The sequence below is a fragment of the Haemorhous mexicanus genome, chromosome 7 (genome assembly GCF_027477595.1).
Source record: "Haemorhous mexicanus isolate bHaeMex1 chromosome 7, bHaeMex1.pri, whole genome shotgun sequence".
Classification (NCBI taxonomy): domain Eukaryota; kingdom Metazoa; phylum Chordata; class Aves; order Passeriformes; family Fringillidae; genus Haemorhous; species Haemorhous mexicanus.
Window position 1 is genome coordinate 17648412 of NC_082347.1, and position 12769 is coordinate 17661180.

General features: G+C 39.4%; 1 protein-coding gene across 1 annotated transcript in view; it reads left to right on the forward strand.

The window, feature by feature from the left end:
* Positions 1-11333, forward strand: part of LOC132329789 (rap1 GTPase-GDP dissociation stimulator 1-like) — a 29474-nt gene extending 18141 nt beyond the window's left edge. The window contains 6 exon segments of the mRNA XM_059851238.1: positions 2772-2906; positions 4500-4625; positions 7658-7797; positions 8673-8799; positions 9831-9959; positions 11160-11333. Of these exon segments, the coding sequence (XP_059707221.1) occupies positions 2772-2906; positions 4500-4625; positions 7658-7797; positions 8673-8799; positions 9831-9959; positions 11160-11293 (791 nt within the window). The 3' untranslated portion in view covers positions 11294-11333.
* Positions 11334-12769: the final 1436 nt, after the last annotated feature.

Here is a 12769-nt window from a genome sequence, read left to right on the forward strand (position 1 = left end):
AAAATTGCTCAACTTTCTGCATTATTAGGTGCTTAATTATTAGAAAAAAATCCCTCACATCTGTCTGAATGTTGGGTTTTGGGTTTTTTTTTAAAGCAAGCTATCATCCACACACCTCTTCACCTCCACCTCACAACCCTTCTAGACTCCCTTTCTTCCTTGCCTCGTACCTTACTCTGAATCGGCCATTGTGCATCTTGGCTCTCCAAAGGCCACAGAAATGCCCCCAGTGCCTTTAACTGGCTATTTCAATTTACTCAGCTCAATGGCTTGCTTTGTCACTCACTCTTCTACCCCATCCTACCCCACCACAGCATGAGATGTTTCATGTGGAAGAAGTGAATAATCCCTCTCATGCCTCAGTGTGTGCCACTGATGTATGCACAGCTTTTAATCTCAGAGAAAAAAAATCCTATGGAAATCTGTTCTCAGCATCAAATGACTTCTAGGCAGTGAAAGATGACAGACAGCTTTTGCAGCTATGAAAAGTGGCTGTTCCTATCAGAATTTAATTATGAGCCCTTAAATTGAATGTTCTGCTGCTATCCAAGCAAAAACTCCATAGGAGAGAAAAGCCATTTGGAGCTCTGTGACAATCAAAGCAAGGCAACCACTAATGGGCTTTGCCTATTTGCACTTTACTACATAAGGGGGAAAAAAAAAATGTTCTGACATTCTTCAGTTTGAGAGGTGGGGGGAGGAGAGAAATTAAGTTCAATTAGGTTTAGTCTATATGAAGATCAAAATATTTTCCCTGTAGAATTTTATCAGACCAAAAGAGGTGACCTATTTCTATGGAACCTGTTTTTTAAGAGGACTGGGCAATTTTCCTCATATACTCTGATCTCCAAAGATTAGGGCTAAGCAAGAGAACACCTGAAGAATGACAAGCAAAACCATCAGAATGTATGCATAAAATGATATCAAAAGATTTCCGTGTGAGTAGAATCCTAACTATTTCACAGACTGACAGTTCTCTCATGAAAATATCCAACTACATTTTACAAGCATTTGACAAATTCTGATCTTACATATGTAAGAATACAGAGGAAAAACAGGCTACTAAGTGAAATGTTAAGAGATTTAAATAGGCACTCGTTCAAAAGACAACAGAAGCATCTATGACTTTGAGGTGGAAATAACATCCAAACCAGCCAAGATGTTAAAATTATTAAGGCCCTTTTTACATGCTATACATACAAAAATTAGAAGTCTGTAAATTCAGTTAAGACCATGAGAAGTACTGTTGCATACAAGTAGAGATATTATAAAAGAAAGGCCTTAAAAAATCAGGCCTTTCTCTGCTGAATTACCAGCTAAGCCTGTAAGTTCCCATAAGAAAGAATTAGAGGAATGAGAAGCAGTTAGCACAACTAACTATTCTGGTAAGAGAACTGTTTGCACCTGCAAAAAACAAGGAGTCTGTCCCATGAGAATCCACAAAGAAAACAGGTAAACACCTGGGTAAAGAGAGAGTCTTATACATACACACACAAGCATTTTCTAACTAATTAATTGAGTGGAAAGAAAGTTATGAACCAATTAGAGTTATACATGAGCTCGTGAGAACTGTACCAAAATCAGCTGTAAGATTTGGCTTTTCTGCGTGAAGAAACTGACTCCCATCTGCTTATTACTGCCACAAAGTACCAGAGCTACTTTTGGCCAGACCGTGTATTTGCATGAGGTGTGTATAGTTCCAAGGATAATTCTTCATTCCAGGTGGATATGCCTTTCTATTTAGTGTTCACACTGTTTTGCCATTTTTAACAGCTTTCACAAGGTAAAAGCACACAATAAGGAGATGTCCATGTGTGTCAGAAATACACTTCTCTTGAGGCATAACAAATTGCATAAAGCAAAATACAGAGAGATATTTTCCAAATGGCATCTTGAAAAAACTTCCTTCAGAAAGGATGCCATCTGTAGCATAGAGGGCTTCCTTTTGCTCTTTTGCAGAACTTTCTCATTTCCTAACAATGTGAGCTAAGCAGCTTCTGAAAATAAAGCTGCCACCTGTACAGAGCAAGTTCTCAAAGACAAGAGGAGAGATCCAGACATGCACTGACAAAATACTGCAGTGCATTGCTGGACAAAGTTGTAGTTTTTTTGAAATGTACAAATCTGCTCTTCTCCTGGGATTTAATAAACCAGATCTCTCCAGGTCAACTCATTTTCTGAGCTTCATGTGAGTGCAACACGAACAGCAGTCTCATTTCAGAAAATGGGTTTCTCAAAAGAGGTAAGAAAAACCTAGCTTTGATTCTTTTAAGGAGTCATTAATGACAATTTATTTCATAGGAAACAAAGACTAACAGCAGTACAGAACTAGTAATCAGATTTACCACTGGTGGGTAAGATCCCTGGTTTCACAATATTGTCTTAAATCAGCAGAATAGCAAAATTAAAGGAGCATTAAAGCTGTCATGGTGAGAAATGAAAAATGCCACTGGTATTCTACATGTATAGTGGAAAATGCAGCAGCACACAGGGAAAAAAAGGGACTGGGGAACCAAAGGTTTTGAATTTTACAGTGATTGTCCCTTGAAAGCGCTCTCGAGCTAAGCTCCACTGGAATCTATCTCAGCATCAGTTTGCAGATAGCTGATGCTCACTTCTCTAAAGAGCTGAAGGCAGCAAAAAACAATGCAAAAGCTATAGTCTCCATCTTAGCAAGACATTAAAAAGTCAAGGCAAAGACTCCCTGAATTCTGAATTTGCCTCACTGTCCTTCTTACCTCTCTCACCTGCTTGTTTCTGGCTCTCTTCAGACGGGAACTGCCTGCGGCTGTTCCAGCTGGGGGTCATCCACCAGCTCCTGGACCTGCTGGAGAAGCACGTGCGGAGCGGGGACACCTCTGTCCAACAGGCTGCACTCAGCGCCCTGCAGAGCCTCGCTGTTCCAGGTGCACAGCTGGACACCACTGACTCACCTCACTGCCATCCTCTGTACACAGGGGGCATCCCAGCAGCCCTGTCCAATACCAACACCAGTAAATGACCTTTTCCCCCTCCCCTGCAGGAACATATATTTGAATAATTCATCAGGAATTCCTCATCTACATAAAGAGTTTAAATATCATAAAGTGTAATCTCACTACCAGCTGCTGAAGCAGTTTCATATTCATAGCACACAGCAGCTCAAGACAAAAAAAAAAAAGACAAAGAAAGGAAAAAAAAAAGAAAAAAATCAGAACAGGGTTCATAGCCTAAAGTACAGAGAATTGGGTGGAGACACCTGGTAGGGATGTCTACATTTCTCTTTATGAAGCTAATATTTATATTATACAGAACTAGTAAATCTTAATGTTCTTTGAAGCTGCATTTTAAAAAGTTATACTCAGTTATAAAATATCAACATACAGCATTTTGTTTATCTGTTCTGTTCAAGTTATCACAAACCATTTTAGATGTTTCCAAGTGTGTGGACACTTAAAATGTTATTCCTACAATATACTTTTTGTCATCAATTCATAAAAATATCTGTAATATCTGTTAGGTATTCTCTAACAAAAACACTTCTAGAAACACAAACTCTATCACTTTCAACAATATAATCTGCTACCTGAAAAAGAAAGACACAGAGTGCAAATCCATAAACATGAATTAAATATGGGTGAACACTTGGAAATACACACAGAAAACTCTTCAATTCAAGCTTTGATCTTAAAAGATAACAGATGCTTATGAAAAATTAAAAAGTCATTATGATCTAGTAAAAGGAGTCAGTCTGTACAATTGAAGAACAAGGACATTAAGAGCAAGTTACCTAATAGGGTGTGCTTCTCAATTTGCCCAGTAAAAAAGATGAGGGATATAACAGATAATTCCCTCATTTCATCGACCAATCTTCCTCACCACTCCCCAAAAAATATATGCAGAAGATAGGAAAAAAATTGCTCAGGAGGAAGGAGCTTTTCGTAGCACAGTTAATCAGTATTAAGACTCCTTGCAGACAAGCTTCTGATTATTACAAGGGATTTGCTGCACCAACCACTGGAGCAAAGTCACAGAAATGGGGAGAGGAAAGCACAGAAACAAAGGCATGAACAACAGGGCATCAGTGAGCTCAAATACAAAAAGAAAATCCATTTCCAAGAAATATGGCTGAGAAAAACACTTCTGCCCCCCAGTTCAGTTAAGATGAGCTAGCACAGAACAGGCTTCCTCAAGTGACTGGGCAAGTGGATGGATAATCTATTACAACTAGAAAAAGGAAGAGAAACAACAATGCTGTGTTTTATGTACTTTGTTTTGGGCAAGGCTAAGATCAAAAGTAACCAAAACTACCCAAGAGCAGTTCCTAAAAAAGTTTTAGACCAAAAAAGAAGTCTAAGCGAACAGGTAGCCCGGACTTAATTTCTGAGCTCACTAACAAGTTGGACTTTTCACTAGAAGCCTAACACAGCACACAATTCACAACAGTTATGTCATATCTACATTTTCAGATGTTTGTGCCATTATTGAGCCTCACTCAGCCCCTCTTTCCCATTCTGCAGTGGTCAGCAAGGTTCAGATGCTGGAGGAAGGTGTTGCAGAGCGGATCGAGGCGCTGCTAAGGTCAGAGAGCCCTCCTGTGCAGTTTAAACTCCTCGGGACATTACGGACCTTAGCAGATGGTCAAGGTAGGCAAGGTTCACTGAGATCAGCCCTGAGCTCCCCTCCTCCCTTCCCCTGCAAAACAAGCTGTGCAAGACTGCAGGCTGAGTGTCCTGCTAACCCAATTCCACTGCATCTGGAGAGCTTCCAGCAGAGATTATTGCCAGAGGCTGTACGTTTTCCAGACTGCCCCCATCAGCCTCAGAGGTGGTTGAGAAACAAACCACATGGAACAAATCTGCAGCAGTCAGTGAGAATGGGCAAAGGCCTAAAAAGAAGATGTTTTTCACCAGATACAGCAGCAAGGCATGAGTCTGATGAAAAAGATCCAGGTTTTAATGCCAAATCACAGGACAGCAAATCAATAAAGAACTAGAGAGCACAAAAGGAATAAAGGGAGCTGGGGTGGAGCAAGGCAGGAGAAATTAATTTCTACCAGTCTTGCGATACATGTTGCCAGTTTTATCTTGCTCATGTGGCTCAAATATTGAATTTACTTTTCATGTTAATGTATTGGATTATCTACTTGTATTTCATTCAGTTTAACACAGAGGGGGGTATGCAAAAGCAACAATAATCTTTCTGTGCACATCATTGTTCATGTTTCTCAAAATGCAATGTTGGAATTACATTAAGATATACTTCAATATCTTAATTTATCCTTAGGCTTACTTAGCTCTTACCAGACAGTGACATAAAACAAGTGTCATGCAGTTTGGTATGGTTTTTCACATTGCCAGAGCAGCTGCTCTACAGCACTAATCAGTACTGATACCTTGATATGCAGGAATAACATAAGTTAAACCTAGAATAGTTATGACCATTTTATGATGGGAATTGACAACTGACATAGGACAATTACAGACATCACTTAATTGTTGTATGGAAGAGGATAAAACTTTACTCTGCTATATTCCATGTTGCACTTCATTGCACTACTGCAGACACCACTTAATATGAGAACTATTTGTCTCTTTTATCAAATTAACATGCATGATAGAAAATTTAGATCTAGTCCTTCTATTAATCTGTACTACTTCCAGTCCAGTGAAAAGCTGCTCTCATTTACATTTCACTGTGGTAGGAAATGAACGTTGCAAGACACATAGAAACCTAGCATCTTCTTGTTCTGAGGCTTTAAAGAAGTCATGGTAAGATCATTTCTCCAAAGTTATATCTCAATTGTGACAAGGCATTTAACATTTAAAACTGAGACATCACAGTAACATAGATCTAAATTATCAAACACTAAATTATCTTTTTAAATTTCATTTACCAGCCCTAATACAAAGTCAGAATTTGGCACAAGGTACAGCTTCTGAATCTGAAACAAATTAATTATCAAAATGCAAAGTAGAATAAAATATGTAGGAGACTAAATGTTTATCCATTCCCACCTATGAACACACAATTCTCCCACTTTTAATTACCTTCTATTCTGTTTACCCCTGAGCTAACATTGCCTTTAATTAACTCAGTCTGAACTCTTATGAACACACATCTACTAAGAAGTCCACACTAAATTAGTTAATCGCCTTATCTAGTATAAATTCATTACTCTGACTATCAGCAGGCATGCTGAGGCTCACAGACTAGAAGAGGCAGGTTTCTTCCTAGCCACAGAAAACTGCAGGCAGATCTGTCAGCTTCATTACTCTAAAGAGACGTTAACTCCTGGTTCTTCCACCATTCGGCTTCAGAGGAGCAGAATAATTTGTGCACTTCAGTAACCAAAGGACTTTCAGCACAACTAAAAGTTCAACCTTATAAAATGACAAATTTGAATGAATTTTAAGTTAAAAGGTCTTCCTGTTAAGAGCAACTAACTGGAGTTTGTCTCAAAGAGCTCTACTGCCTGTCAAACTGAGTAAAGAACCTGCCTTTGCCACAAATCAAACTGGTTCCATCCCCCAGCCTCTAACTCCAATTTCCTGTACTAAGGTGGATTACTGTGATCTCTGCAGCCTAACAAGGAACATCTGACTAGAAACAGGAGTCTTATGTTACAGGAGATAACATGCAGGTAGCTCTGCAATACCCAGTAAATCTTGTCTCAAAACAAAGTATGCCAGTTAGGCTATAAACTCCCAGATTCCTTGTGGGATTTTGAAATGTGGTTTGTCCCTTAATTTGTCCCTGGACAAATTAAAAAGCAAGTGTGTGTACTTCCCCATCTCCCTCTCCCAAAACAGACAGAGCATGGGCTGATTTAGAGCTTCTGGAAAATATCCAGAGCCATCATGTGGTTTATTGACACTGACCTTCTGGTGCATGCTCCATCTGATTCTTCCAGCGCATCTCAAAAGAAATGCAGTGCACAAAGAGAGGTAGAGGAACAGGAGCATGGTGATGCCTCTATCAAACCTATCCCTTCTGCTGCAGATGTTCAGATAATTAGAGTTCCACTTCCTAGGAAAAGTTAGCTAGTGCAGTTTTTTCAAATGTCAACCACAGACACTAATATTTCTAGCAAGTCTTGAGATAAGGTTCCTGAAATGCAGGGGAATGCAAATTAAAAGGCTCTTCCACAGTAAAGGGAATTTCTGATAATGTTTTATACATGGTTCAACACACGTTCTTAAGACTCAGGTCATCCAATTACTGACATGCTGCCATTCTGTACTAAGCCTTGGCTTCCCACACTACCAACAGTAATGAATTATCACCGAAACAGCACAAACAGGTTCCCCAGAGCCGACAATTACATTTGTGTAGGGCTCAAAGTGCCAAAAGCCAAGTGGGAAAGGGACAGGCCTCCTAAGTATCACAACGGAATATTTGTTTTCCATGACAGAAAGCTGCTTATTTTAAGTCCTACTTCAGCAGCCCCTTTAAAACTATAGGTATATTGACACAGCCTATTTTGTCCTTCCCCAGCATGGTTCCTTTGGAAAGTATTTCTAAGATCTTTTAAAAGCAGCTCAGTGCTTCAATTAGAGTTCTTGAAGGTTGCTGAGCAGAGGTCCACCACCCCAGTTACTTCTACATTGATATTACTGTGACAGACAGACTGAGTGGTCTCATTTTGAATGCCTCTTGGTGATGCTCTTCTCCTCAGCTGACGCAGCCGAACTCCTGGGCCAAGACCCGCTGCTGCTCAGCAGGCTGGTGCAGTGGTGCAGTGAGAGCGACCACTGCGGCATCTGCGGAGAGGCCAACCGGCTGCTGGCATCCATCCTGCACCACAACAGATCCCAGGTACCAGAACCCCTGCTCTGACATATATCTACTTCACCCTTCTCAAGTATTTTTAAAGCTTGTAGACAGAGCTAGGGATTAAACAGTACATGCAGCTCTTTAATGAAAACCATGAAGGTTTACAGTGACAACATCTCTGGTCTGCCCCAATACCAGTAAGGGGGAGACCAGTGCACTCCAAAAGCACAGATACCTCACAGAAACCAGCACTATGGTCACTGACTGTCACTTGTCAACACAGGCCCTGCTCCAGTAAGGCTTGACAAATGGGAATGAGCGGGTAAAGATTTCTATGGCCATAAATATGTTTCAAATTAAATGGTACAAGTAACCCAGAGCTGTCCTAAATGCCAGTCCTCTGGGAACTCCAAAGAGCCCAGTTATCCATGATGGACTAATCTGGCATGATCTTTACGTGCTGGCATTCTCAAACAGGCTTCTGTTTCTTGTAAATTGTGCTATTACACACAAGCATCCCAGCCATACTTTACTATGAGGTAGTGACTAAAAAAGTAGATACTCTCTGCACAGGCTTTGATAAAGCAAAACTAATCCTTGCTATTTTGATGGCTTGAAATGAAAGAGTGGAATAAGGACAAATTGAAATGAAACAAAATATATATTTGTCTTACAGATATGCATCTATAGTTAATTCTAAGCATTGATATTACAGGTATATTAGACCAGCCCTAAGCAGACATTCATGATCAGTGCCAAAAGCAATGTTATCCCTAGTCTTTAATATTGTCAGTGTGCACTGCTGCAAACAAATAACTTCCCTCTATTCAGAAGCTGAAGGGTGCAATCTCATTTCCCTCTTCATTCTACAGCATTCCTACATTAGATTTCCATCTGTTTTACCTTTGCTTTCACAGGAAGTGGTCAAAGCCATCCAGGCAGCACAAGGAGTGAAGCATCTGGTTTCCATGACAACAAGTGAACATGCTGCCATGCAGAATGAGGCTCTGAATGCCTTGGCAATAGCATCTGCCATTGATTTAGGTATTTTCCTCCTAAAAGCATTTATCTGTGCAAGATCCTCAATTATTAAGAAACACTGTCATGCTGTTAATTCTAGGTAACATGCATGAAAAAGCACGTTTCTTGTCTAGATTTAGCTCTTCAGCATGAAATAAAGGTTGTCACCATTCAGATCACAAAATCAATAGGCTTTGGGAATGGTCTGAAGGGGTTTTTTATTTAGGATAGAGTCAAATTATCATGCTGTATGAACAGGCACTATTTGAGTAGCATAATATGATGCTGGAAACCTACAAAAAAAAGGGGAAAGTGAAGGTGATGGAGACAAAAAAAGATGATAAAGGCTAAATGAAGGACAAATAATATAGTCAAGTGGACAATGAAGACTGCAAGTAGCAGAAATAATCTTCAATGAGGAAAGAATAAAGCAGAAGCATAAATAAAAAGGCATTGTAGAAGCTGCAAATAAAACAAGTGAAAATAAAACAAGTAAAAAATGGTAAAGATTCAAACTACTTTTTCTTAGCTAATTTTCAGAGTTTGGTACAAATGTTTTCAGACTTTTCCTGTATAACTTGAAAATAGGTCTGATTTTATTAATAAAAAGACACCACAGAAACCTACATACCTCAAAAGGTAAACTGAAAAGAAAAATAAGACTTGAAATTTGTAATTTTCTTTACTAACGTGTAAGACTGAAGAGCCCATTTTACTGCTTGTCTACCATTAAAACTCTCCAACTCATTTAGGCAACTAATGGGAATCAACATTTCTAGCACTGAACATTGCAGGTTTTAATTTATCACAAGATTAATTATATTTAGTCAATAGCAGACTGGTCCTGTTCTCAAGAATAAAGCCGGTAAAGAAATTCTATACAGAAAAGAGCACTGAAATTCTTCAGTGCAGAAGAGAGATGCTCAAGGCTTCCCTGTACAGCCAGTTTGAAATGAAGCCAGTCCAGAACTTTCTTTAAAAAAGGAAACATAGTCACTTTATAGTTTATTTCCAGATAACAGCTCAGGGTTACCATTTCTTTGCTTATTTTTCAGAAACTCTTGAAGAATCTTTTAAAGAATCACAGCTAGTTCAAAGCTTACACAAACTTCTACGAGATGATAACACAAGTCCTGAGGTGAAATACAATTCAATGGGCCTTTTGTGCAGACTTCTTAATTCAGGTAACCTCATTTTAAGTTGTCTGTGACAGAAGGATGAATACTTGTGAAGAAGACAAGTGGTTTTTGTTACTAAAATATGCTGCCTGCAATGCTCCAGTGAATGAGTAAAGAATATTAGAGGTTCATTCTGTATTGATCACCAAAAATCAGAGTCAAGTAGTTTCCTTCTCTATGAAAAGCTGATTAAACCATTAGTTGAATAAAATAAAATAAAAAAGAGAGGAAGGCTTCGTTCCAGTGAGTCAGTGGCATAAATTAGACTCAAAATAGCAAAATTAGTCTTGGAGTAAAAGCATCTTTATCCAACTTCACCATGCACAAATGCCTGGTAGTCCCAGAGCATTTTTGTGTCCAAAGAAAGTCTGTACCATGCTCACAGGCAGGCATACATTTGTTCTGCCTGTGCACTGAGCAAACCAGAAGCTGAGATAAAGCAGCCATTCTAGCTATGCTGCCTTCGGACAGAGACTTTGAGTAAAGCATCTGAAGGGCACCATGTCAGTTTCACTCCAGGGTCAGGGAAGACGTAAAATGCTTCCAGCAGGATGGGACTATCCCAGATGTGCAGCACTAAATGAAAACAATCACCTTGAAACCAGGAGTCCAAAAATCTTGTGGCAGTTTCTCACATCTTAACACAAAAAATTACATAAACTGAAAATAACAATTGTACTTGGGCAAGGACGGATCACAAGGTGAGCTGCCTTTTAAATCCTGTATTGACAGACAAGCTGGATTTTGTAGTATTCTCTATTTTATCCCTGTAGCCACACAGATATTGGAATAGGGACAAAGAACTTGCAGCTCTCAGTGCTGCTATGAAGTATTGGCAGAACAGATATGATCTAAGACTTTTTTCCAGAGATGTATGTACTTAGCACTTTATAGACTAACTGTAAGGCTAAGAGTTGAGTCTTACTAATATGGAATGGTAGCAAAAAGCAGGCAAAAAAGTGCCAGAAATCGTTCTGTATTACAATTTCAAAATTTCCTTTTATTTTCCGTCAATGAAGTCAAGTAAGAGGAAAAAATCTTAATTTGGCCAATACTTTCAATGGCTGAAAGAGTATCTATTAAAACAAATGTTTTAATTGAGCAGTTTATTATGAACAGCAAGTACTCCAAACTTTTATATTACAATTGTTGGGAGCCACTATGCCATGGCAGGTAACTAAAGTCATCATTTAATCTCCCACTCAGGTGATCTGAGACAAGAAATAGAAGAGGACAAGATCAAAGACACCCTCGAGCAACTCTGCAGTCACAGCAACGCAGATGTGGTCAAGGAAGCCATCACAACATTACAGGTTTTGAGAGGAGAGACACCCTACTAACCTCCCTTCTCCCACATGGCAAGCCAACACAGCTGCTGAGGCACACACCACCAGCTTTGCAACCCTTGCATTTGTCATGCTGCTGCACAAACAACACTGCTGAAGCCCAGGTGAAGCTCCTGCTTTGAAAGCTGTGTATAAAAACCTCCTCATTAGCACATCTCTTTGGCCTGATACTTGCACCACTGCTGCTCCTCACTGAGCCACTAACACACAGCAGCAGGAAAAAGCCCTATTAAGCAAAAGGGGTTAGGAAACATCACAGGAGAAACATCAGGCAATTAACACTTGTTATACATTTTTCAGCGGCTTGGTTTTGTGATATTAGGATACACACTTGCAATTTTTCTTGTATCAATGGGACTACAAAATAATTATATAAAAGCCTTAAGCTTTTATCATGCAACCTGAAACACAAGTTAGATTGAAGCTGTAGCTTAAACAATGCAAAGGGACAACTGACACCAATTCAACATCTGCACATTGTGAATGACACTGTGAGCCCAACTGTTAGGTGAACATATCAAAACCAAAACTATCTTTAAGTTAGCTCCCCCTTCAATCTCCAATTTTAAAGCCCATCTCTGAAACTGTACCCGCTCCTGTCACACGTTATATTCCTAAATACTTGAGGCTACAGCCTTGCCCTGATTTCAGAGCTGCACCTACTGGAATGAGACTCTGCAGAAGCAAAAGTTCACAAGAACTTTGAACACACAGTGCCTGGACAAGACACAGAAATAAAGCCAGTCAGAAATTACAGGTGGGCAGGGGTGAGGATGCAGAGGCAGCCAGCATTCCATTATCACCCATAAGAGAACCTGGATTTAACTTCAGATAATGGAAAAAAAAAAATGTAGAAAACAAATGTCTCTGACCACTTCTGTGGAATCCTTTTGTATTTAAAAAGGTCACAGATGAGAAGGTAAGAGATTTATTCCACAACTTGTTCTTATGGGAAATTTTTGAAGCAGGTGAAGGTACATTGCAGAGTCATGCTGTCCAGATCTAGATCAAATTCAAAACAATGAAGTGGTAGAGACTGAAAAGCTTGGGAGCAATTACTTTTTTTTTTAGCCAGCAGAAAAGCTACTGGGAAAAAAATAAACAAGGACTGATCTTCAGAAACCTTATTATAAAGCAGACTGTATTTAGAAGTCAACAAGGCTTCCTATGTTCTCAATTTGAGAACAACTGGCTTATGTCTGCAAACAAATATGACAACTTTGTTCTGCAAAAGCTCTCCCACTTGCAAAACCCAGTAACACTACTTAGCCCATGGCACTCATCACCAAATATCGCTCTCAGGAGTAGCCTTGAGAAAGGGAATTTCATAAAACCACCCAAGAGAGGTGACATTGCTGAGTAACACACAAGCAAGTCTTGACCACATAATAGGAGAAAAGAAAAACAGCACTTCTAACTTTTGTTGATGCCCAGAGATTTAATAGTTACTCTACACCATTCTGCAGCTGT